At 49.4% G+C, this 25,074-nt stretch overlaps 1 protein-coding gene across 1 annotated transcript; it reads left to right on the top strand.

Moving 5' to 3' along the window:
- Nucleotides 1-333: 333 nt before the first annotated feature.
- Nucleotides 334-24,222, top strand: LOC144269765 (relaxin receptor 1-like). The gene is made up of 17 exons (XM_077825563.1): nt 334-349; nt 682-828; nt 1,887-1,976; nt 2,692-2,797; nt 4,256-4,327; nt 4,958-5,029; nt 6,476-6,547; nt 8,424-8,498; nt 9,173-9,244; nt 13,993-14,064; nt 15,473-15,544; nt 17,936-18,007; nt 18,133-18,204; nt 19,980-20,209; nt 20,419-20,829; nt 22,303-22,518; nt 24,017-24,222. The coding sequence occupies exons 1-17, from the start codon at nt 334-336 to the stop codon at nt 24,220-24,222; spliced, it is 2,073 nt and encodes a 690-aa protein (XP_077681689.1).
- The last annotated feature ends 852 nt before the right edge of the window (nt 24,223-25,074 follow it).

Genomic DNA, 25,074 nt, shown 5'->3' on the forward strand with positions numbered 1-25,074 from the left:
TTGTACCACAAGAACCAACTCTCCCTTATATAACGTACAGCAGCAAGCTGTATGGTGCTCAGTAAATAGCAATAAGCCGGTGGCAGAACCTATTAGCATTAACGTCCTGGTGATTTTGTGGCATGTCTTTCACGTCGGCCACAGAACAGCTGTTTGATGGGCACGTCTTGCTGTCACTGCTGACCTATGCTGGATTCTTTTTCATAATGATGATTTTTCTGCATGCGTTTTTCTGAGATGCCTCCACTGTCCCAGATGGAATTGTCGGATGGCGGCGTAGAATTTGCTACTGCTTCTGTTTCGTGTTCTCTCATTTGAGAGGGAGGAGGGGAAATGTCTCTTGGCTATGGTGAGACATTGCCTCATGCTGTTACAATGTCAGGGCATGTCTCCTCTTTGCAGCTCTCAGACCCTGCCAGAGCACTGGGAGACAGCTGAACAATCAAGGAGCATGGTCCAGATGGACTGGTGTTGATACAATCCCACTGATTAGTCATGCCAGATGGGACTGGGTTAATGTGCAGTAACAGGGTACCATACAGTAATGGGTTACCGTGTCCTGGCAAGATCAGCACTAGTAAGCCAAGGGTGAGAGGTAGTTCTTAAACCAGCCATAGGCAGGGACAGGGGACTGGCCTGTTCAATGAAGCTTTTTGACTGTGTCTTGCTTTCCTTTGGCAGAGTCTCTTCTGGTTCATTCCAGGCTGGACAGCTATGCCTGCCCTTTGGGACAGTTCCCCTGTGGCAACCTGTCTGTCTGTTTACCCCAGCTCCTGCACTGCAACGGAGAGAAGGACTGCGACAACGGAGCCGATGAAGAGAACTGCGGTAATTAGCTAACCTCACAGCCTGCCCCCTCTTTCCATTTCTTCTTGCTGCCAAACAAAAGGCAGATGCCCTGTAGTTAATAAACCATGTGGACCTGGAAACCCCAGATCCAGAACCAGCAATATTGTCAAAGGGATTCTGGGAACATGAACACGGGGCGGACTTTAAGGGTCACTTATGGTTACCTGGCTGCCTTGCAGCTATCACTGAAGGTATAAACCTCTTACTGGGAGAGTACAATTTTGAATCTTGCCCATATGCTCAGGATTTAGCTGATCGCCATATTTGGGGTCGGGAAGGAATTTTCCTCCAGGGCAGATTGGAAGAGGCCCTGGAGGTTTTTCGCCTTCCTTTGTAGCATGGGGCACGGGTCACTTGCTGGAGGATTCTTTGCTCCTTGAAGTCTTTAAGCTACGGCTTGAGGACTTCAATAGCACAGATATAGGTGTGAGGTTTTTTTTGTAGGAGTGGTGGGTGAAATTCTGTGGCCTGCATTGTGCAGGAGGTCAGACTAGATGATCATAATGGTCCCTTCTGACCTAAATATCTATGAAATCTATGAAATTTCCTCTGACCTTCTAATAATGATACAGATGTCTAGGTAAGGGGTTGCTAGACAGAGATCACCCCAGCCTTACATGTAGGAGTGTAGGACCCAGCAGAAGAGGAATATTCTGTCAGGACACAGTAGAGAGTCAAAGGGGCAGGGGGCAGGAGCTAACGTAAACTAGAGATAGGCTGAAGTCACCAAATATGGGGCTGGAGGCAGGTTTCAGGGGAGTCAGATCTAAGGCTTATAAAAATGGGCTCCAACGGCAAGAACCAGCTTCAGCTCCGATTCTGAATTCCCACGCTCTGAATGCAGGGGTATTCTGATCCAGGTGCTTGGTTCAGGCCCAGGCCCAGGCCCAGCATCTCTCGTGCTAGCGGTATGATCAGGAATCAGAGTGGGGGTGAGCGAGTCTGGGGGAGGCTGGGCATGGGGAGGAGCAGTGAGTGAGTCTGCTGTGAGCAGGGGGGCGGACAAACCTTCATGACTTCCGCCTTCTCTTTTCTAGTGGATAATAGCGGGTGGCTGCAGATTTTGGATAACATGCAGCAGACCAAGGGCAGCAGAGCCACTGAGGAAGAGAAGACCCCAGTCTGTGGTGAGTACTTCCATTCCTGGGGCTGGCTTTGTATTCCCTCCTCTTCTACTGTGTCTTCCCCAGCCTCCCCATGCTACTGACCAAGCCCTCCTGTCTCCCCCTCTTCCTCCCCTTTTGTGCTCTTTCTGCCCCCTTTCCCCTCTCATCATCCCTCTGGTTCACTCCTTTCTCTTACGCCCCTCCCTCTGGAGTGGGATAGGGTTGCCCAAAGGTTTGAACCCAGCCCTAAAGGTGGGATCCTGGGAAGTTGGTAAAATTTCACCCTGGAGCCCCACCCAAATTCAGACTGAGCTTTGCTCAGGTTTGGGGGAGTTCGACTCACCCTCCCTCACTCCCACCAGGGTGAATCCGATTTTTGGTTTTCTTGGTTTTGTCCAGGCCTGGATGTGCTGAAATACCCTGACCAAGGCTGGCCCTACGAGATTCCCAGCCCAGGCCTGAGAAGTTCAAGAAAGCATCTCTCCCCTTCTGCTCTTCTCTCCCTTCACACACCCTCCCTCTCCTCTCATCACCTCCTCCATTCTTCCACTGCTACCGCATTGCTCTTTAGGAGTGTGTCTGCCGTCCCCTGCCTGCCCCTTTGACCCCGACATATCCAGCCAGCCCTGACCCTTCTCTGTGCACCAGTGTGTCCTTTTATCTGCTCACCTGCCCAGCCATACACTGAGATCCTGTCTGTCTCCAGTCTCACTGTTTCCTTTGTGCTTGTCCCCAGAGCTTGACCGGTTCCCAAAGGAATGCCAGTGTTGGGGAAGGACGATAGACTGCACCGGCCAGAACTTGCGCACCGTCCCCTGGGTTTCCTCCAACGTGACGAAGCTGTGAGTAACAGGGGCCACCATGGGGTAAATGTGCCCCTTTCTCTGCAAAATTGGAGCCAGTAGGAAATTCGCCCTGGTGATTCCCATTTTTAGCCTGACTGTGCTGCCTCGCATCTGTCATCAAGGGGGTAGTGCCACCTAGTGGTAAGGCTGCAGAGGACGCTAGTTCCAAAGGTGACAATGCAGAGAAATGTTTGTGCCCGTTATCGTAGCAAACTGAGCCAGTGCATCATACGCAGAAGTCTGGAGAAGCTGTTAGTACCACCCCCTCAGAGCGGCCGGCTCATCGACAAGGGCACGGGGGGTGTGTGGGGGGGGAAGAGTAGCAGCACCACATTTAAAAGACTACACCCATATTCTGCAGGGCCAGCTTTGGCTGGGCAAGAGATGATGACCTTGACTTCTTCAGCCTGGCAGGGCCCTGTGTCCTCAGAGGCTGCGGCTTTTCTCATTTTAATAATCCACCATCACATCTCTTGAGCGTTCGGCTTCAGAGTCAAAGGAGCAGAGAAAACGGGAGGGTTGGGTAACCCCTTGTTTTCAATTGTTCCTTAGTTAGTTATCACTGGGCCATGGTTGGCTGACTGTCAGTGCTTGTGTTACTTCATATGTGGCCCATGGAAGTCAGTGGGTATCTGTCATAGATATCACGGACCCATACTGCACTGCTTCCATTATAATGTGCTAAGTGGGCGGTGAGGAATCAAAGTGACCTTTTGCTCGCATAACGTGGGGTCTGGAAGGTTCAGAGTCCAGCATGACTATTAAATGACAGAGGGGAGAACAGCAAACAGCTTTCTGTTCTGGAAGACTCCAGCACCTTTTCTACAAGTCATTTCACTTGGGTAAACAAGATCTTTCCAGCCTGACACATAGGCGTGTTTATGATCTGAGATCACTCGGAACACAAGAGAACAGATTTTGTTCTTTCAGGTTGGAGCCTGGCCTAGCGCCCTTGCTTGTAATAATAATAATAGTAGCGTGCTTGTCTCTAGTGCACCAGGATCTCAGAGCTGCCATTAATGATTTCCAAGCATTTGTTCTTTCATCTTCATGCCCCTTGGATGGGGAAACTGAGGCAGAGAATGCGGAAGTGACTTTCCCAAAGTTACACAGAAAGTCTGTTAGCAGGGCCAGGACTCAAACCCCCAACTCCTGACTCCCAGTCCTGTTCTTTTGTCCATAGAAACATCTTCCCCTTCACTGTGGTTCATTCCCGGTGCTGGTTTCTCACTCCCTGGGCTACTGGGGATGGGAGTGCTGTACATTGCTGTGCAATAGACGGTTTCATTTCTTAGTCCTGATCAATCTGGGGGGAGGGAGGGGAAGAGCTGCTAGCACTCTGTACTTCTGTGCAGAAGTGATACAGGTTTGATTCATTCCTGGGGACCAGGAGGGGCTGGGAGCACTGTGGAAACCCTATTAACCCTGAGATATTTCTGTTCTGTTTGTAAACAGCCTCTTACAACACAACGAAATCCAGGCAATACTGCCCCATGCTTTTGCTGGACTTTCCAAGCTTAAAATGCTGTGAGTAAAAGGTTTTCATGTTGTGGGTCACAGGGGCGAGGGGGTTATTGACAGTCTCTGTGCTTCAGCCCTCTTAGCACAGAAGGAATGGAAGGGAGGGATAGCTCAGTGGTTTGAGCACTGGCCTGCTAAACCCCGGGTTGTGAGTTCAATCCTTGAGGGGGCTGTTTGGGATCTGGGGTAAATATCGGGGATTGGTCCTGCTTTGAGCAGGGGGGGTGGACTAGATGACCCCCTGAGGTCCCTTCCAACCCTGATAGTCTATGATTCTATGATTAATGCAGTCTGAACGCACATGGTCTAGCAGCACCTCTGGAGACATGTGGCTGAACAAAATATACCTGCCATCCCCAGCAAGAACTATGTTTGAAATTACAGCACCATGTTATAGGGGAGGGAGGACTTCTGGCTCTTACAAATGTTTCTCCCTCACATTCCCCTCCCCCCATCATTCATTCCAAATCAGGCTTGCCCCTGCAAAATGCAGATGACTTGAGGATATCCCCATTCACATCCCTAAAATAAGGCTTAGGGGAGCTGCTGCGGGGAAATGGATGATGAATAAAAACCAGTTTAACCAACAGCATCAACCCAAGGTCACTTTTCTTCTCTTCTCTTTAACAATTCCAGGTTCCTGAGTCACAATAACATCACTGAGCTGAAGCCAAGAGTCTTCCAGGATCTGCGTCATCTTGAATGGCTGTAAGTGCCTCTTTCCACTGGGTGGCCCACCGGGGTCCAATGAGGAGTAAGAGGATGGAATTGAGTTTAAGGCCAGGTTTGCCTGAATATCAGGGATAATACTCGCACAGTGGGATTCATTAGGCTGGGCAATTGTCTCTCCCCACACCACAAGATTTTGTTGAGGCCAAGAGTTTAGAAAGATTCCCACATGGATTAGACCTCTATATGGATAAGGAGAACATCACGGTGATAGTAGACAGGATTAAGCATATCAGAGATATAAACCCTCCTGCAATAGGGCATAAGACAACTGGTAACCTATGAGGTTAGGAAGAAACATTCTCTCTGGGCAGGTTAATTCGTAATTGCCCACAATGGGGTTTCTTGCATCTTCTGAAGCATCCATTGCTGGCTGCTACTGGAGACAGGATACTGACCTAGGTGGACCAAATACTGGTCTGATCAGACAGGGCAGGGTGTGTGCATGTGCATATATCAATGTGGCTCCCCACAAAGATTTGGTGGCAGATTGGCACCCTGGACCATCGTGAGTGAGCTGCTCCTCAGGTTTTGTCTAGGCTATTTAAGGGAGAGGTTGGTTGATCATGTGACAGATTGTGAGGATGGGACTCTGAAGGGCTGGGAAGTTCTCTTTCCAGGCTGAGCTAAGCTCAGTAAGGCAGCCATCTTGCAAAGCAGATATTATTGTTCCTCTTCACTCATGACCCCTGTATGGGCACCCAGGCAGTTCTTCCTCAGGTCTGTGGTGCTGCATAGGGACCCCATACAGGGGGTCACTAGCGAAGTGGAACAATGATGTCTGCTTTGCAGGATGGCTGCCTTACTGAGCTTAGCTCAGTCTGGAGAGAAAACTTCCCAGGCTCCCAGCCCTTCAGAGTCCCATCCTCATAATTTGCCACATGATCAACCAACCTCTCCCTTAAATAGCCTAGACAAAACCTGAGGAACAGCTCACTCAGGGTGGTCCAATCAGCCACCAAATCTTTGGGGGAGCTGGATTTGCCCTTAACTCTCAAATTCCCCAAGTGGACTTTTAATTTATCATTTATTTTTCTAGCAAAAGAAAAAAATCCAGCAGCCCCCTGATTGTGAAAGAAACCAGATTCTGATCTCGGAGCAAGCACATCAGCCAGAACGCTCTGGGTAGAAATTCAAAGGGGTGGTCTATGTACTCATCTCCTCTGGCTTGGGCAGGGGGTGAAAATGGACAGGGGAGGGACCAGGCAGTGAAGGAGAGGAGGAAACTGATGTTACTTGGATTTCTGCTGTCAGGGAGAAAGGGAAGAAACCACCTCCTTCAGGGACAATTTAGAGCTAAATGTAAGCCTGTGAGATGGTCTCTCCTTCCTAACCTAGTAGAGCCCCAACTTTGTTCCTATGGAGTTGCCTCTCCATCCAAAGTCTGTTCTTCCGGGGCACCACCTTTCCCTCTTCTCCTTTCAGAATGCTGGATAACAACAGAATTGCCAACATCTTCCCAGCGACTTTTGTGGGGTTGAAATCTCTGTACTTCCTGTAAGTCTGGAGCCAGTCCTCTGGGGTCTCTGGGGGTCCCACTGCCATAATGTCCTTGATGCTGCATATCTCATTCCCATCCCCTAGGCCAGTGTTTCTGAACCATTTCAGGCTGGTGATCCCTTACTTAAAGTGAACATTTTTCATGACCTCATTACATTTACTATAAAAATAAGAATGAAAAAAATGTATAACCATAACGCCAAGGCTATACAATTGATGTGTATGTTTCAAGAGGTTGACAGAATGTGTTACTCTGAAGGAAAAGGGAGTGTGGGGATCGGGAAAGCAGGATTTTCTTTGCTTGAGATAGTAATAAAAGTTTTAATGCTTTGGACTTCCCTTCCTCCCCCGAATTGTCATTTGTGAATGACTCCCTCCGCACAATGCTTGTGACTCACCGGTTGAGAAACACTGATCTACACCTGGGGTGGCCAACCTGTGGCTCCGGAGCCACATGCGGCTCTTCAGAAATTAATATGTGCCTCCTTGTATAGGCACCGGCTCTGGGGCTGGAGATACAGGTGCCAACTTTCCAATGTGCCGGGGGAGGGGGGGGGTGGCTCACTGCTCAACCCCTGACACTGACACAGACCCTGCCCCCACTCCACCCCTTCCCACCCGGGAGGTACAGGGAGGGATAGGGAAGCATTGATCAGCTGGGATGCTGGTGGGTGGGAGGCACTGGGAGCGGGGGGTAGGGAGCTGATGGGGGCACTGCTGACGTATAACTGTGGCTCTTTGGCAATGTACATGGGTAAACTCTGGCCCCTTCTCAGGCTGACCACCCCTGATCTATACCATTCCTTTCCCTTGCTGCACTGTATTTAAGGCCAAATCTTACAGCTATTATTCTGTCCTCATGCAGGCAAATCTCCAGTGGGAGTTTTGCCTGAATAAAGATCTCAGTGTCTGGCACTTAATTATAGGCAGAGCTGCTACGGCCCCCTATACATGATGTTGCCCAACGCTTCACAGTCTATGGCCCTGTTTTCATTTTCTTACAATTTTGCCAAACTTTAATTGTTTGTCTGACATTTTCCGTGCCAGGCATGTGCCTCAGGCTGAATGGTTTTGGGATATTTCAGCAAAAATGGTTCAATCGGAACAAGATTAGGGGGGAATGCTTTGTTTTGCTCCTGTTAAAAAAAATTCTACAGCCATTTTGTTGAGATGCTTGAGCACCTCCATGCCCTGGAGCAGGGACTTGGCAGGGATGTGTCTTTCATTGTTCTTGGGGAAAACTACCTACGTTTGGCCACGTTGTAAACCTTTGGAAAAATCTAAGTTCCCACCAGCTTGGCAGAGCCTTGCTAGGGTTAGGGAGCTACATTCTCTGAAACTGCTGTCTGCAGCAAGCATGCTCCAGCCAGGGCTACCCAGACTGAGCAGGCCTTTCCCTGCGATTGCTGTGGGTTGCCTGTGCAACCTGATTTTGGCCCTCCTGTATGCCTGCATTAGGATACGGTCTGCCACTACACGATCATATGCCATCATTTCCACAGGAACCCCGCACCCTACTTTGCCAGGTTTGCAGTTCAGCTTTGGCTGAAGATAGTCTTATCTATAAATTGTGGTTATCTGTGTCAGTACCCTAAAGAAAATGAGTGAAACTAAGAGCAACCACTAATATCTGTGCCATGGATGGGCTCAATGATCTGTCATCTCTGGACACAGTGGATGTGACTCCCTCCTACCGCGGGAGCCACTGTCTATGACAGACAGACTGCGAGGACAGGCCTAGTGACATGTTGCACGTACTGTATTCTGCATAGATGAGTAACTGCATTTCAGGCTCAGAGGCATTAGTGACTGTCTGTGTACTAGGCACATGTACTAGGCATTAATATAGGTTTCCTTATTGCTTCCCAACCAGGTACATGCTGAACAACTCCTTGAGTAGCATGCCCAACACTTCCATTTGTGCAGAGATGCCAAAGCTCAGCTGGCTGTGAGTACCTGCCCTGGTGTGGAGGTCTGGCAAAGGCTGTGGCATTGGGTTAGCCAGAGTAATGCACAAGCACCTCAGCCCACCCCCGCCAATGGCATTCTTGTGAGCAGGTTGGGTGGGGGTTTTTCCAGTGCAGGCTAGGGGAGAGGAGAAGCAGCTGTGTCTCTCTTGGTATTCTGCAGGGCAGCGGGGCAGACCAGATCAGAGCAGGGGTTAGCTTGCGGTGATTTGGCTGGACTTGAAAGGGGGCGGGGGCAAGGAGGCCAGAGAGGAGAAAGCTGCAGGAGACAAGCAAAGGTGTTTTAACAGAAGGGAGGGAGGGGAAAGGGTGGATATTAGATAGGAAGCAAGGAAAGGCCAGAGTGAGAGCCTGGATCAGAGAAAGGAAACAATAAGGCTAGGGAGGTCATGAGCCTGGGAGACGAGGGGATAGTGGAATTTTTGACAGTGACGCAGAAAGCAGGACCGGAGGCTACGATCTTTGGGGTCAGTTTTCACACCCCTGCCAGGCAACTGGAGTCAGGAGCTCTGCTCTCATGGGTGGCATCGGGATAGGCTCCCTTCTGTCCAGGGGGAAACGACAATTTGTCTGGCTGAGGACATCTAGGTCGGAGGGGAATCAATAAGGTGAAGGATTGCTATCCAAGAAAACTCAACTACTGCTCTTTCTCTAGGGAGCTGGAAGGAAACCAGATCCATACTCTGAGAAGCTCAGTGTTCCAGGAATGCAGCACCTTCACTGTGCTGTGAGTACCAACCCTCCACCGGCTGAACACTAAGGTGGGGGAGGGCAGGGGGGAGTGGGATCTAGTGTGGCTATGGAGTCACACCTTCAACCCTCACCTGCATGGGCGAAATCGCCAGGGACCCCATCTCTCAACTGGGTCATGCACGTACAGTTACTGGAAGGGACGCTATGAATTGGGTGTAACACCAGCAATTCTGGGCCAGGTTCTCAGCTGGTATAAATCAGTGCAATTCCAATGACTTCAACAGAGGTAGGCTGCTTTGTCCCTACTGCAGCGCTTGCATCTTGAATCCATTTTATGGCACACAAGCTATGTTTATAAACAGCAACAATAGAGACAATTTCATGGTATTTTAAATATCGGTTGTACATCTGCATTTATACTTGATAATGGGGTCCAGAGATTTCACCTCTAGTTCGCTGCTTTGACATCTGCTCAGGTTAGTAATGAGCAAAAACCATTGATGGACATTTGGTGACCAACAAGACATGAGCTGGTGAGTGTCAGTCCAGTGCCTGGCTAACACTTGTCCACATCACAAACCATGGAGAGTGAGCTAGTACCCCTGGATGCAGGGCTAAGGCAGAGGGTGGTATGTGGAGACAGCTCACCTTTCTGCTGCCCACGCTGTAGGTGCCGTGTGGGTAAAGTGATTTGCTCTCCACCCAAAACCTTTCACTAGCACTAACATCCCTTTTACATTCGTCTGTTAGCCTGCCTAGCAGGTTCTCAGCCTGTTAAACACCTGCGAGTTCTTTTTTTTTTTTGCCCTTCATTCCTAAAGCCTATTTTTGGTCAATTTAATATCTGGCCTGCAGTGTTCGTTTACAGTATCACGTTATAGCACCAGTGCTTTCCAGGAGCTCACACAGCCAAAGAATTCTCCCAGAGACGATGCAGCCCTGTCCTAGAGTCTAGTTTTCCTAAACATGATGTTGATATATTTCCCAGAAGGCTCAGCCTCTGGAGCCTGCAAGATAAGGATAATAAACTTGCATGCCATGTATATGTTATTCATATACACAAGCTACAAATTGTCCATGGGACAGTGGCATGAAAGGAAGGAATGGAATGTGCAGTCAAGCCTGTCCTCCCAAAGTGAGGGGTGATTATTATCCAGGGCACTGGATCCTTTCCCAAAGCTGTCAGATTGGAGTAGGTGAGTAAATCCAAGGCTTATCCGAACAGTAGCTGATAGTGGCTTTGGCAGGATCCCATCCTGTATCCATAGGAAGATTTCCCCATTCCCCAAGCATAGTTATGATGCTGTGTTAACAATGGTATAATCCTCAAGAAAGCTTGACGCACCCAGTTACTCACTCACCCGGAAGGGATTTGGAAGGCTTAAATAATTAATCATAGAGCCTCTGATAGTGTGGCTGATGTGATTAGGCCCTATGATGGTGTCCCCTGAATAGATATGTGGACACAGTTGGCAACGGGCTTTGTTGCAAGGATAGGTTCCTGGGTTAGTGTTTTTGTTGTATGGTGTGTGGTTGCTGGTGAGTATTTCATAGGGCCTAATCACATCAGCCACACTATCGGAGGCTCATTCACCTGCGCATCTACCAATGTGATATATACCATCATGTGCCAGCGATGCCCCTCTGCCATGTACATTGGCCAGACTGGACAGTCTCTACGTAAAAGAATAAATGGACACAAATCAGACGTCAAGAATTATAACATTCAAAAACCAGTCGGAGAACACTTCAATCTCTTTGGTCACTCGATTACAGACCTAAAAGTGGCAATTCTTCAACAAAAAAACTTCAAAAACAGACTCCAACGAGAGACTGCTGAATTGGAATTAATTTGCAAACTAGATACAATTAATTTAGGCTTGAATAAAGACTGGAAGTGGATGGGTCAGTACACAAAGTAAAACTATTTCCCCTTGTTTATTTCCCCTCCTACTGTCCGTGTAAACTGCTGGAAATGGCCCACCTTGATTATCACTACTAAAGGTTAACCCCCCCCACCCCCCCGCTCTCCTGATGGAAATAGCTCACCTTTCCTGATCACTCTCGTTACAGTGTGTATGGTAACACCCATTGTTTCATGTTCTCTGTATATATAAAATCTCCCCACTATATTTTCCACTGAATGCATCTGATGAAGTGAGCTGTAGCTCACGAAAGCTTATGCTCAAATAAATTGGTTAGTCGCTAAGGTGCCACAAGTACTCCTGTTCTTTTTACGGATCCAGACTAACACGGCTGCTACGCTGATTCCAATTGATGCATTTCATCCTCGAGTGATCCCAGGTGTTTCCAAATGCCTCAGCCCAGGGGACTGGACTAGATGAGCTCTCGAGGTCCCGCCAGCCCTACATTTCTATGAGTCTATGAAACCTTGTAATTCTGAGCTTCCCCAGACCCCCTGGGAACAAGCCTGCCGCTGATGGAGTATCGGTGGCACAGTCCAGAACTCAATACCCAGGAGTTCCTGCTCTCTCTGGGTATGGTGCCGGACTCTGCCCCTGTATGCTCCTACCCCCTCTAGAGCTGGGGTTCAGCTCCCTGCAACTGAGGAAATGTCTACACGGCAACTAGACACCCATGGCTGGCCCATGCCAGCTGACTTGGGCTCACGTGGCTCGGGCTAAGGGACTGTTTAATTTCAGTATAGCCATTTGGTTGGTGCATGGTCTCTAGGACCCTGTGAAGTGGGAGGGTCCAAGAAGAGCCTAAACATCTACACTGAAATTAAACAGTCCCTTAGCCCAGCCTTGCCAGCCCCTGAAACAGGCCAGCGGGGGTGTTTGCTTGCAGTGTAGACATACCCGAAGTGAGCCTGATGGCTTTGTAGCGTGTGGGCATTGTGGGAACCGCAAAGCAGGGAGCAGTACAGTCTTCACTGAAGTAGCAGCCTTACAGCATTTCACTTTCCTTGCTGGGCCCCGGCCCGTCTTTGGCATGCAGCTTTGGAGCAGGGCGCTTCAGACTTCCCTGCCCTCTATAACCCATTTGTGGGGACTGCCAACACTTATTACTCCCAGGGAAAGTAAGAAGTGAGCAGCCATTAACAAAGGGACTGAGACAGAGACTCGTGCGTGTGTCGCACGGGGGCTGGATTGCAGACTGAAGACGCGTTTGTATTTTGCAGTGATTTCCAGGGGACGCTGTCAATGATCCACCCTCAGCTCCCCCTTGGTACCTTCTCAAAGGAATGAATGCTTTGGAAGGACCTATTTTCAGCCACAGAAAGCTGGGTACAGCTCCTTGAACCAGCCTGTATGGGTCACAGAGGAGGCTATGAGACATTTTATCCCAAGAGGCTGAGCCCTGTGTTCCCTTAGCAAGAACTCTCCCTGTCCCATGCTGCCAAAGATGGGAGGAGAGTGAGTGGCTCCCTCCCCACAATGCAATGCTTCCTTCAAGCCAAGCAGCCAAGCACTTTTGGCTTTGATCAGGAATGTGTTTCTAAGAACAGTTATGTCAGCGTCATGGAAACATAAGCCGGGGCAAGACGGGAGCATAAACACGCCCTGCCATTGACACCAGCACAAGTGACAGCTTTATGAGGAGATGAAACAGACAAGAAGAGGCTAATATGTGGGGTAGTGTGAGACAGCGGGAAGAACCTCCCCAGCCCAGCGCTCCTTCCCTCACTCCGTCTTCTCTCTGCGACTATCCCAGCCTAGCTGAGGTCTGGTGATAGTGAGGATCTGACAACTAAGCATTTGGGGTGGATATTCCTATATTAAATATTTGGCAAGGACTTGAGCCTCTCTCAGTGCAGCATTCCCATTCACTCCCCCACAATTAGGGCAGCCACAGCCTGGCTGGAGAATATCACACACACACACACACACACACACACACTCTCTCTCTCTCTCACTCTCACTCACTCACTCCATCCAGGGCAGGACCTCCTGTACCACAACTCCCAACCTGGGGAGCTGAGCGCCATAGTTCAGCTAGTAAAAGGAGTAGCTGATATATAGGTTTGAGGGGTCTAGAAATATCCTCCATGTGGCAGGGGCAGCAGTTCCACTTCCTCGCCAGAGCCATGAACGAATGTTCAGGGCTTCAGGAAGTTGTCTGAGCATGTCGTGCAGTTATATCCCTCCCTTGATTTTTCACTGAGGGCCTAGGGGTCAAATCCAGAGATTGCACTGAAACTCCCTCCAAACTGCCACCTCATTAAGTGACACAATGTGTGGCTGCACTGGAAAAACCATGGTTCATTCAATACTGGATACAGATGGTCATACCAAAGGTGCCCAAATCGCAGACAACGAACCCTCCTGAGTTCTGAATTTGTCTTGGAGCCAGCTGAACTTTGTGTAGTGTTGGGTTGCACTGTCAGCTCTGTTTGGTTTACATTCATTGCATCTCTCTCTCTCTCTGGCTACCCAAACGGTCTCTGACAGAGTCTCGCCAGCTCAGGCTGGAGGTTCTGACAGATTCTTATGGACTCATCTGATTCTGTGTTTAGTTGTGAGCTGTCCCTGAACCCCACAGTTCAACCCTGGAGCTGCTCTTCCCCAAATATAAGTGTTTGGATGTGGAGTTTGGGGCCATGTGAGTGTATCAGTGGGACTGTCACAAGTTTAGCAGTAAACACGTGCTATGTAAGAAATAGAGCAGGCCTGGGTGCGTGGCCTCAAACAAGCCTCTCAGAATTCCAATGTTAAGATCTCCTTCATGCCATGCTCAGTTCTAAGGTCATCAGAGTCCCCGGAAGTAACTGGGAAATGAAAGGCTGCTTTTCACTAGAGCTTCTCTCTCCTCCGTCAGGATTCTGCGCAGAAACAAGATCAAATGGATCCAGGAAGGGGCGTTTTCCAAACTGAACAGACTGGTGGAGCTGTAAGTCTCACTGTTGATTTGCCCAGCTGCAGTGCCCCTCCCCCACCCCTCGTGATCAACGGCATGTCAGTGATTGTTGTGATTGTGTCACTGTCTTGACTGTGATCATTTGCTCATGATCCTGTGCGGGGATCTATTCTTCTTCCCTTAGTGAATAGTTTCCTGACACTTGATGTGCTTGGCTGCTCCACCTACAGGTAGCTTTTAATAACCTCTACATCTATTTGATGCTTATGAAAGTGGAACGCTGATGTTGCTGGATATAGTGCTGGTAGGTGGGTCCAAGCTTCCCCTTCTCCCAGCTCTGCACCCTTTCCTGTTCCTGTCCTGCATTCCCACACAGGCTGGGCAATATCAGCATGTTCATAAGTGATCTGGAAAATGAGGTGCAAAATTTGCAGATGATACAAAATTACTCAAGATAGTTAAATCTAGGAAGAATTCCAAAGGGATCTCTCACCCCATCTCAAAAAATATATTGGAAAGACTTTGGAAAAAATACAGTGAAGGGCAACAGAAATGATGAGGGGTATGGAACGGCTTCCGTATGAGGAGAGATTTAAAAGACTGGGACTTTTCAACTTAGAAAAGAGACAGCTAAGGGAGGGAGACAACAGAGGGCTATAAAATCATGACTGGTGTGGAGAAAGTGACTAAGGAAGTGTTATTTACCCCTTCACATAACACAAGCACCAGGATCACCCAATTAAATTAATAGGCAACAGGTTTCTAACAAAAATAAGGAAGTATTTCTTCACACAACACACAGTCAGCCTGTGGAACTTGTTGCCAGGGAATGTTGTGAAGGCCCAAAGTATAACTGGGTGGAAAAAAAGAATTCGATAAATTCATGGAGGATAGGTCCATCACTGGCTATTAGGCAAAATTATCAGTGATGCAGTCCAATGCTCTGGGTGTCATTAAGTCTCTGCCAAAAGAGGGGACTGTATGACAGAGGATGGATCACTTGCTAATTTCCTTCTTCTGTTCATTCCGTCTGAAGAATCTGGCACTGGGCCCTGTTGGAAGACAGGATACTGGGCTAGATGGACCATTGGTCTGACCCAGGATGGCCGTTCTTATGTTATGTTCTAATGCACCACAAGCATAACCAGCAGCACTGCCTGCTATTCCAGTCCTGGGGTCCCCCCTTAGCTCTGCCAAGCACCTCTGCCCTAATCTGCATGCCTTCTGCTATGCTTCATCTGCCCCCAATCCTGCCCATTTACACAGAACTCTGCAAGCACCTTAACATGCACAGACCTGCAACATTCTAGTTACTCCAGCTCTGAGCCATTCTTGGGACTATCATTTGCTACCCAGTTGTAACAGTTTTATGATGTGTGCATATAGTGCCCCCCCGAACCCCAACAACCAGCTGTCTGAAATCTTGCTTCTGTTTACACAGTGACCTGTCTAACAATAGACTGGAGGAACTTCCGCCATCTTTATTCAGTAACCTGCAAGACCTCCAGCAGCTGTGAGTACTGTATTGGAGCTTCCCAAGCCTTAAACTGAGCCGACCCTCTGGCATTTGTTACTATAAAGGGTCTTCAAGGGGTACCATAGGGAGCAGCATAGGCGGCCAGCTGTCCATGAGGGGTGCTCAGAGTGCAGCTGTAGGGGGAGCACCTGGCTCAGGGAATTGTTAATGGGCTGTGACCAGAGTCCCAGTGGGGGCCAGCTGTGGTCACTCAATTAGGGTGAACTACAAAGAATGGGGCAGCCAAACCCCGAAAAGCTGGTGGATAGTCCAATACTTAGATTTACCAAGCCAGCCTAAAACAGCTTCTTTATTACCTCACTGGTTACTCAGAAGTCCAAACAACACAGTTCCCTTAAAGTGATCCAGCCTTAGGCCTCCATCCAGGCACACACGTCAAATATGATGAAAATTTCTGTAAATCTTATTTCATCATATAAAAGAAAAGGTTCTACCAATCCCAAAGGATCGGACACATTACCTCCCAGGTTAATGAATATTCCAGATCTTACCCAAATACACACTACAGCCGATTCTTATTAACTAGACTAAAATTTATTAAAAAACAAACCAGAGAGCGAGAATGGTAAAAAGATCAGTATACATACAGACATGAGTTCAATTCATTGAGGTTCAGATTCATAGCAGGATGGTGAGCTTTGTAGCTGCAAAGAGTTCTTTCAGAAATAGTTCATAGGTTATAGTCCAAAGTCACTGCAGGATGTTCCAGTTTAAGACTGGGATCTCAATCCTTTTGCCTAAGCTCCCCCTGTATGAAGCCTCAAGCAGATCTGAGATGAAAGAATCAGGACCCAAGAGTCTTTTATACAATTTCATGTCCTCTTTGACAAGTTGGGAGTTCCTTGGGGAACAAAAGATAATTAGGATGACTCTGAAGGAAGTTCATCACTGGTACTTAGCTAGGGAATTAACATAAGGCAATTTGCTTGTTTCTCCACCATTCACAGTACATTTCAAAGAGTGATGAATACTGAGATATCCCGTGTTTACAATTCATTTAAATGCTAGGATGTTCTTTTGATTCAGAATACAGCATAGACAGGGACTGTTGATTACATTCTGGACCCTATTCATACATATGTAAATACACAAAACCACAAACATTATCTCCCCACATGTCTTTTGAGGGTTATTTGTTTTGCAGGATGTTTAACCCTTTCTGGCCATGCCTCACAGGTGCTAACCAATCTTTTGCTTCTGAGTCAGTGCGTCAAATCCAACCCAGATAAGTGACACCCGCAATAGCGGCCAGTTGTTGGTTGGCCTAATTGAAAGGAACCAGTGGTCTGGGCCCACAGCACTGCTTGGCCCTGTTCTGGCAGCTTCAGCAGAGGAACAATAACAGTATGCAGCTCTTATCTTGTGCTGTTCATCAGTCCATTAGACTGCTCTGCCTTCCAAGGCACAGTGCATTCCCTCATACTTGCAGGTGGTCTCCCTAGGTTGACCGTGACAGTGGCAGCCAGTATGTAACAGCTGGTATGTTACTGTTTCAAGGGAGGCCAGGGGACGGTCTGCCATGGGTTTGCTCCTCGTGTGGCCTTGGTTTATGTGTTCCCAGTTAATAGTTTGCAGCTAAGGCATAGAACCAGACTGAACATGTTCGGGTTCGAGCCTCCAGGGCAGTTACAGATTTAGTGAAGAACTGTGACTGACCCAGTGGGGGATAGAATCAAAATAAAATAATCAGTTCAAACCAACAGCCATTACACTATAACCTCACACTGCAGTGGTCCCCGCAGTCCAAGATGAACTGGTGCGTCGCATGGGGTGGGGAGGTCTCACTCCCTGCATGAGAAGAATGGGTGTATAATCCTTTCTCTAATGGTACCTTGATGGTGGATGAGCATGCTAACCTAAAAGCAGAGCACTACCCTTTTATAATCAATTATACGAACACCCCTAATCAATTAGCATTAAGCCTCCCTTTTACCATATCTATATTTCTGCTGCCGTAATTAAATATTTTTATTTTCTTATTGGTGATTTAACACTAAACATCATTTTAATTAACATCTGCGTAAATACCACTCTGATAACTATCAATACAGATAACATGCTGCCAACACATTCACATTTTGTCTAAACCACTTGTTAAAACCAAAATATGTTTACAACATGACCTGGGGTTATATCCTAGCTTATCTCTAACTTGCCTCTGAATTGTCTCACTTCCCTCATATATTACTAGGCCTTATTATTAACAAGCCAAAATTTAGGCCCACAAACTGCTCTCTACTCACATTTCAGCATATTTCTATTTAACATAAGCAAGCATCATCTCTATGGGCTGCACTGGGGAGATCTCTGCTTTCAGATAGTGTGGGGCGTTTCTAGGAAGAAAGACTCTGTTTTTTCCATTTGCAGGAATATTTCCTACAACCCCCTGAGGCAGATCTTTGCCAACCAATTTGACAGCCTGCCCCACCTGCGCTCTCTGTAAGTGTGAACAGCAGCACAGACACTGAATAGCTCTGCCTCCCCTCAGGCCCCTTGAGCCTGTCGCCTCAGGCCAGGTGGAGAGCCAACCTAGCTCACGTCTTCTGTTGCATTGATTTTTACAGGAGTATTGAAGGTCTGGAGATCCCCAATGTCCAGACCCGCATGTTCCAGAAACTCACCAATCTGTCTCACATGTGAGTACTTGGGAGTGGGGAAAAGGATTGGGAGGGGGAGCTTCTGTTGCAGTGGTAGAAGTTAGTGCCAGGAAAAATTAAACAACCCCTGCTCAATCCTCAGTCGATATGTCCTTCTGCCATGACCAGAAAACAGCTGGATCTCCCCAGATAGATATTCCTATGGCACCCCACACAGAGGGCGTGCCAGGATCAAGACACTGCTTTCTGGGAATCCCTAGCTGGCAGAAAGGCCTCTGGAGGGTCATAGCCAACAAGGTTTAGTTTAGAGCAGCCACAGTCTGTGTGCCAAGAGAGATGGGGGAACAAGTTCCAGGTCTGGGGACACACAAATGCCACAATATTTAAAGGTGTTTTATCCAGCATTAATCCGTGTGTGTGTTTGTGTAATGATGTGTAGCTGTGAAGGTTATAGAGTTAGATTATAGTTGACAGTGAAACTGAAAAAGGGACGTTTTCAGGCCAGATAGTATAAAGCTGTTGTTTAGTTCTCTGCAAACAACTGCTAAATAACCCAAATGAGTGGTCCTTTTGGCACACTGCTTGGGCATAAGGAGTTAAGAACAAGACTGATGTATTGATACACAAACTGGACAGGCATCTTGGAAAATGGGGGCAAATTTCACTAACCAGCCAGCTGTGAGCTGCTTTGTCTTTTCTTGCAGAGAACAAAGCAGTTAGTTTTCTCCCATTATAAATGTTTAAGCATACACAGTGCAAGGTAACTGTACATTTCACTTTCTGTCATTGCTCTGTTTCGATTAAAAACCTGGGTAATGTTAATGAGCAATAGCAAAGGACATCATTTTCTCCCCCCTTTAAGTGTAAAATTAGAACTGAAATGAGCCTTGCTTTGAAGTTTGCCGTCCTTTTAAAATGCAGAGTTTTGCTAAGCTGATATAGGATTACTTTTATGAGGTTTTAAAAGACAGGATTTATATGAAATAACCCTTGGATAAAATGTGAATCCCTGTTACTGGAATTTTAAAGGTTTTAATGATGGATTGATTTTGAAATGTTGTATGTTGATAGAGGTCCTGAGTTGGAGGGAATCTCTGTACACATTAGTTTAAAGTACTGAATAGTTATTGATTAAAATGCATCATTACATAGTACATGATTCAACAAAGCACTTAAGTACATGCTTAAAGTTCTGCAGATGCCTAAGTGCATTGCTGAACTGGGGTCAGGATGCACGGTGAGGGCGATTGCTTACACGTTGACCTTGCATTTTGGGATAAAAAGCAGTTGTGATCTTGTACAAACGTGGGCATCCCAAACAAGGAAATTGGCCCATGGGTGGTGCAGAGCCATCACTCCCCCTTAAGGGATGGCCTGCGATTTTCAACCCCATCCTTGATCCTGAGGGGATTCAGTGCTCGTGAGCCTAAAGGGCTGTATATGCTGGCTAGAGCCTTGCAAAGTCCTTGGTGCTCATCCATCGCGAGCTCTGCTGACACGTTCCCAGCTCCTGCCCTGTTCCCCTCGCCCATGCTGGCACATCTCACTCGGTGTTTAGACATTTATGATCCGTTTAGATTGAATCTGCTCCAAGGAGATGAAAAGAGTGGCTCAGGAAATGGAAGGAGAAGGGCATGGAGACTGTTTGGGAGAGGTGAGGTGGGGAGAGGAAGGAGGAGCACAAGGGGATGAGATTGGGGAGGTGCATGAGGCTCTGTGCCAGGCGGGCAAGCCTCTTCCCAAGTTAGCCTCTAGGGACGGAGCCCCTGGCCTGGGCGTGGACCTAAGGCAGGCCATATCCCTTTGTCTGGCAGCTACTTTAAGAAGTTCCAGTACTGCAGCTACTCTCCGCACGTGCGCAGCTGCAAGCCCAACACCGATGGCATCTCCTCCTTCGAGAACCTCCTGGCCAACATCATCCTCAGGGTCTTCGTCTGGGTCATCGCATGTGTCACCTGCTTTGGGAACCTCTTTGTCATCTTCATGAGGTCCTTCGTTGTCATGGAGAACAGCCAGCACACCATGGCCATCAAATCACTCTGCTGTGAGTCAGGAGTGGGGATGGAGGGGCTGGCTAGGATGATGTCAGGCAAGAGCGTGTGTCCGTGCGTGCGTCCGTGTGTCCGTCCATCCGTCCAAGGGCAACATTTGGCCTTCTGTTAACAGCAGCTGTATAAGGGCTTATTGCGCCTATGGGCCTGTTGCCAAGGGTTACCCTCGTGGGTTGATGCTCCACCATTGTCTCCGTCCCAGGTGCAGATTGTCTGATGGGAATCTATCTCTTCTTCATTGGAGCCTTTGATCTCAAGTTCTCCGGCGAGTACAACAAGCACGCCCAGGTGTGGATGGCAAGCATCCAGTGCCAGCTGGTAGGCAGCCTGGCTATGCTGTCCTCGGAGGTGTCTGTCCTGCTGCTGACGTACATGACCCTGGAGAAGTACCTCTGCATCGTCTTCCCATTCAGCCATTATGGGGCGGGCAAGAAGCAGACCCTCTCCATGCTGGTCGTCATCTGGTTGTTGGGCTTTTCTCTCACCCTCATCCCCTTCTGGTGCAAGGAGTCCTTCGGGGACTACTACGGGAGGAACGGGATGTGTTTCCCACTCCAGTCCGACGAGACGGAGAGACCAGGAGCCAGGGGCTACTCCACCGGGATATTTCTGGGTAAGGAATCATCAGGACATGGGGCATGACTGCTCCGCTACAGCAGCACCACCAAGCCTTGGGGATGGTAGGCACCATGCAGCTGTAGACAGGGGGCTGGAACTTGCTTTCCCTGATGTGTGCTCTGCCCCAGAGTCAAACAGGAAAGTCAGCGTAATGGAAAGGTGCAGTGAGAGGCAGGATGGTCCAGTGGGCCCGGTGCTAGCTTGGGACACACAAGGTCAATTCTTTTGCTGCACCACAGGGGCCTGTGTGACCTTGGGCAAATTGCTTAGTCTCTCTGTGCCTCTGTTCCCCATCTCCAACGGGGATACCACACCTCACAGGGCTGCTGTGAGGATAAATGCATTACAGCAGGAGATGCTCAGGCCCTGCAGTGATAGGGGCCGCAGCAGGACAGCTGATGGTGATTGGTCACATGATTCCATCAACAGGCTGCTGCTTGTTGTTATCATCTGGCTCAGTTCAATCTGCAACCAGGGTGCCAGGGGCTGAAATAGGGTTGATCCCGCACAGCTAAGGAAAGCAGCAGCCCTAGGTGTGTGGGGAAGGGAGGGCAGATAGGATGCTGTTGCTGTTGCTAGAGATGAAGGGATAGTAGGGGAGAGCAATCAGCAAACTAGCCCCTTAAGGAACATTGCTGCCAGGGGACCAGGGAAGTTTGCCCCTTAGGGCTGGTAGCATGTTGGCCCCGGTACACACCCGAAGGCTGACGAGAAACATTATGCAAAACGTTGGATTTTTTTTGGCCTGCCCTCTTGACCCCTTCGTGGTCCCACAAGGCCCCCAAGCCTGGTGCATTTCCGTGCTCTCCATGGGAGGGGTGGTGTAAGGAAAGGCACGGCACACATCCATGCCTGTGGCAGCAGAGCTGAGGGTGTGCAGCCATGCAGTGCCAGCGTCAGGGAGATGCTGAGTATCGGTGTGTAGATCCAGGAGCTTTAAGGCAGACCCAGGCTGCTGTTATAAATCACTGCTCACCTGCTTGTTACTGCAGTAGAGGGAAAGTGGCTTAACAAACCTCCTGCCACTCCACAGGCCCGAGGCCACCTCCAGCCAAAGCACTCCTGGGAGAGCAGGGCCAGACTCAGACCCTAGGAGACCAGGGCCTCATGCACGCAAGGGCTAGAAGATTAGCATGGTGCAGACACATCTGAGGAGCAGGTGGGGCAATGAGTCCTAGCCAGGCAGCAGGACGCCCACAGCGCTGCTGCCCTTGAGTGCTTCACCAAAGCTCGCCTGTTATGTTAGCGGGGCAGAAGCTTACTGTTTAATCACGTTACGGCTCAGGTTGGCTGTGTCCACGTGGCTCTCACTGCTCCCTTGGGGAAGAAAGGGGTCATTGGCCCTAAGAGGCTGCTTTATTAGAAGGCATCTGCTAGCTGATGTTTCACCCATCATGTGTGGCACAGGTACACCTGGGCTGGCTCTCTGACACACTCATAGCTGGTTGTTGTCCCGTCCCCCCGCCAGGTCTGAACCTCATTGCCTTCGTCACCATCGTGTTCGCCTACACCAGCATGTTCTACTCCATCCACACCACAGCCACCAAGACGGCTGAGCGCAGTGTCTTCTCCAGGGAAGTGGCCATCGCCAAGAGATTCTTCTTCATCGTCTTCACTGACGCCCTCTGCTGGATCCCCATCTTCCTCCTGAAGCTTCTCTCCCTGCTGCAAGTGGAAATACCAGGTGACTGACCTGGCTAAGCTGGGGCCCACGCCAGCATCAGCCTTTCTGTACAGAGAGGCTTTGATATGCAGAGCAGTGCCATGCGGTGGCTCCCTGCATGTGTCCCTCATGCACTGAGTAGGCACCCCAGAGCACCTGCCTTATAATGAAGCTGTACAACAAATGCCATGCTAATCCTGGCCTCTTACCGGTTTCATACGACCTCATCTTGCCAATGCAATCCCTCCTGCTTACAGCAGGGGGCACCTCATTAGGCCCGAAATCTGTGCAGAGCTGGCCTGCAGCTTCTGACACCCATGCTCAAAATGCTCCAACCCTGAGAGGTAAAAGCTGAGAGACGAAAGCCAGACAAACTCACATCACTTCTGTCTCTTGGCCCCCTGCTGAGCCCAGGCAGCACCTTCCATCTCCTGTTGGTTGACAGCCTCTTGCCACCAGCCTCATCTTCCCATACAGAGATGCCCTGGAGTCTAGGCAGGTTCCTCTCCAGTTCTGGCCTGCCAGCGCATTGGAGCTGGCTCCCAGCCTGCAGCTCAGAGAGGCTGGGGCTGGGGAAGCAGAGGTTCAGTCTCTAGGCCCAGGTCTGTGGTGGGTAGGGGCAGCCTCCTGTGATGTGGGGAGTTGAGTCTGCTTTCTCATGGCTGAATTTGATTGCAGATATGCTGGGGATGGGGCAAGCTAGGTAAAGGTGAGAGAGAGAGAGTATGCGATGGCAGCGGGGGGGGGGGGTGAGGGAACGGAGTGGGAGCAGTTGATCTCACTGACCTCCTTTAGTGGCTTTTCCTGCCATGCACACTCCCAGCTCAGTGTGCAAGGCACACCTGGTTTGCACCCCTGCTGAACACCAGATAGGTGGAAGTTACATCAGCACTTGCTTTGTGATCAAAGTACACCCAGTGTGTTACTTTCTCTGCCATGTGTCACCGCTGAATTCAGCCCAGAGATGGGAGTTGCACTCGCCCTAGATCCTTAGCTCTCCCCCATTATGCCTGAGTAATTCAGCCCCTTGCTGTAAATGTCCTTTAGCTGAGAGCCTCTTATTGCACAATGGGGTGACGTGTCTATAAATGATCCTCCTCAGTGTGTAATGTGTTCAGTGCTAGAGGTGTCCGAGCAGCTTAATGCATTTTTCTTTGAGCTTTGGTGCCCTGGGTTTGAATCCCAGCTCAGCTCACAGGTGGTAATGAGTTTGGTGCCTCTCCCATCCTGGTCCCTGTTTGCTCACATCACAAAACCAATCGCAGCCTGCAGACCGGCTAGAGAGGCTGTGCATTGTCAGCTACCACTCATGCCTGGGGAGAGCCAGCCTCTGCACTCACGTAGGTGTGAGATCTGGAGTAGCTCTGACTTAAATGGGGTTCTTCTGGCTTTATGCCTGTGTGTCTGAGAGCAGACTGTGGCCCTGAGGCTCCAGGCTAAAAGCCTCTGGCTGAATTATTTCCTAGGAAGTGGGCAACCAACCCCCATGATTACTAACATACTCTCCTTATTGGAACAGACACCGTGACGTCTTGGGTGGTCATTTTCATCCTGCCCATCAACAGTGCCTTGAACCCCATTCTGTACACCATGACCACCACCCCCTTCCAGGAGAAGCTCAAGCTGTATTTGCAGAAGAAGCAGCTGCAGCAGTTGTCACTTCAGGACCCAGAAGAGTCCAGAAAGAGCTTTACCCTGGTATCCATACACACCAGCAGCTCCTGACAGTCCCCAGCAGCTTAGCCTGGGATTGGTGAAAGGCCTCTCTGCTTCATGCATGTAGCTATGAAGGACCATGTCTCTGTCTTCCCCAGGAGCCTCCCCTGGCTGGTTCATTGCCCGCCCCAATGATAGCCATCGTGGGGGCAGAAGATGCCAAAGGGGAGCTGCTACCACTTTCCAACTGGTGTTATATAGAGAGCTACAGACGAAATGGTCACAGACAGCAGATGGGGCCTGAACTCCGCTCGTGTGCCCCATGGTTGAAAGCACTGGAATGCTGCCTGCCCCATGCAGGCTCATTGCTGTGCGTCAGCACTTTGGGGCTGTGGGTTTAGCTGATGCTGGTTCAGCACAAGGATTAACCAGCTGCTGTGAAAGGGATGTTGTATTTCATCCTAACCCTCTGCCTCTGTTGTATGGTCCTTGTAGCTCCCTGCCCCTTCGCCCTGGAGAGAAGCCACAGGGGCAGCTGCTGCAGCAGCCTTTGGAACCGCTGCCCCCACTGCAGAGCTCCAGGGAGGTGTTTTCTGCATTGCCGGAAGCAAGTCTGGGTCCAGGGGAAGGAAGGTGGGATGAGAAGCCTTCAGCGCTTTGATTTGGGTCCAGAGGCAGCTCGAGCAGATGCCAGCGTGATCCTGGCGAAAGTTGTGGGCCACTGGTTCTGCCAGGTGGAGTGATGAACTATTGAGGCTGCCCTCAGCCCTTGGGGAAGCCTTGGCTGTGGGACCCAGGCAGCAGCTGCTATTGTGGGTGAAATGCTGCACAAGGAAAGGAAGGTGGTGCTGTCCCCTGATACTTCCTACACCACCCTGACCGCTAGGCCCGTGTTCAGGGCAGGTGTCCCCATTCAGGGCC

This window comes from Eretmochelys imbricata, chromosome 9, assembly GCF_965152235.1.
Source record: "Eretmochelys imbricata isolate rEreImb1 chromosome 9, rEreImb1.hap1, whole genome shotgun sequence".
Classification (NCBI taxonomy): domain Eukaryota; kingdom Metazoa; phylum Chordata; order Testudines; family Cheloniidae; genus Eretmochelys; species Eretmochelys imbricata.

Bases quoted from the DNA above. Each gene is read 5' to 3' on its own strand.
- LOC144269765 (XM_077825563.1), top strand. The intron at 6,548-8,423 runs GTAAGTCTGGAG...CTTCCCAACCAG, and splicing joins TTGAAATCTCTGTACTTCCT to GTACATGCTGAACAACTCCT. The intron at 9,245-13,992 runs GTGAGTACCAAC...CTCCTCCGTCAG, and splicing joins TGCAGCACCTTCACTGTGCT to GATTCTGCGCAGAAACAAGA.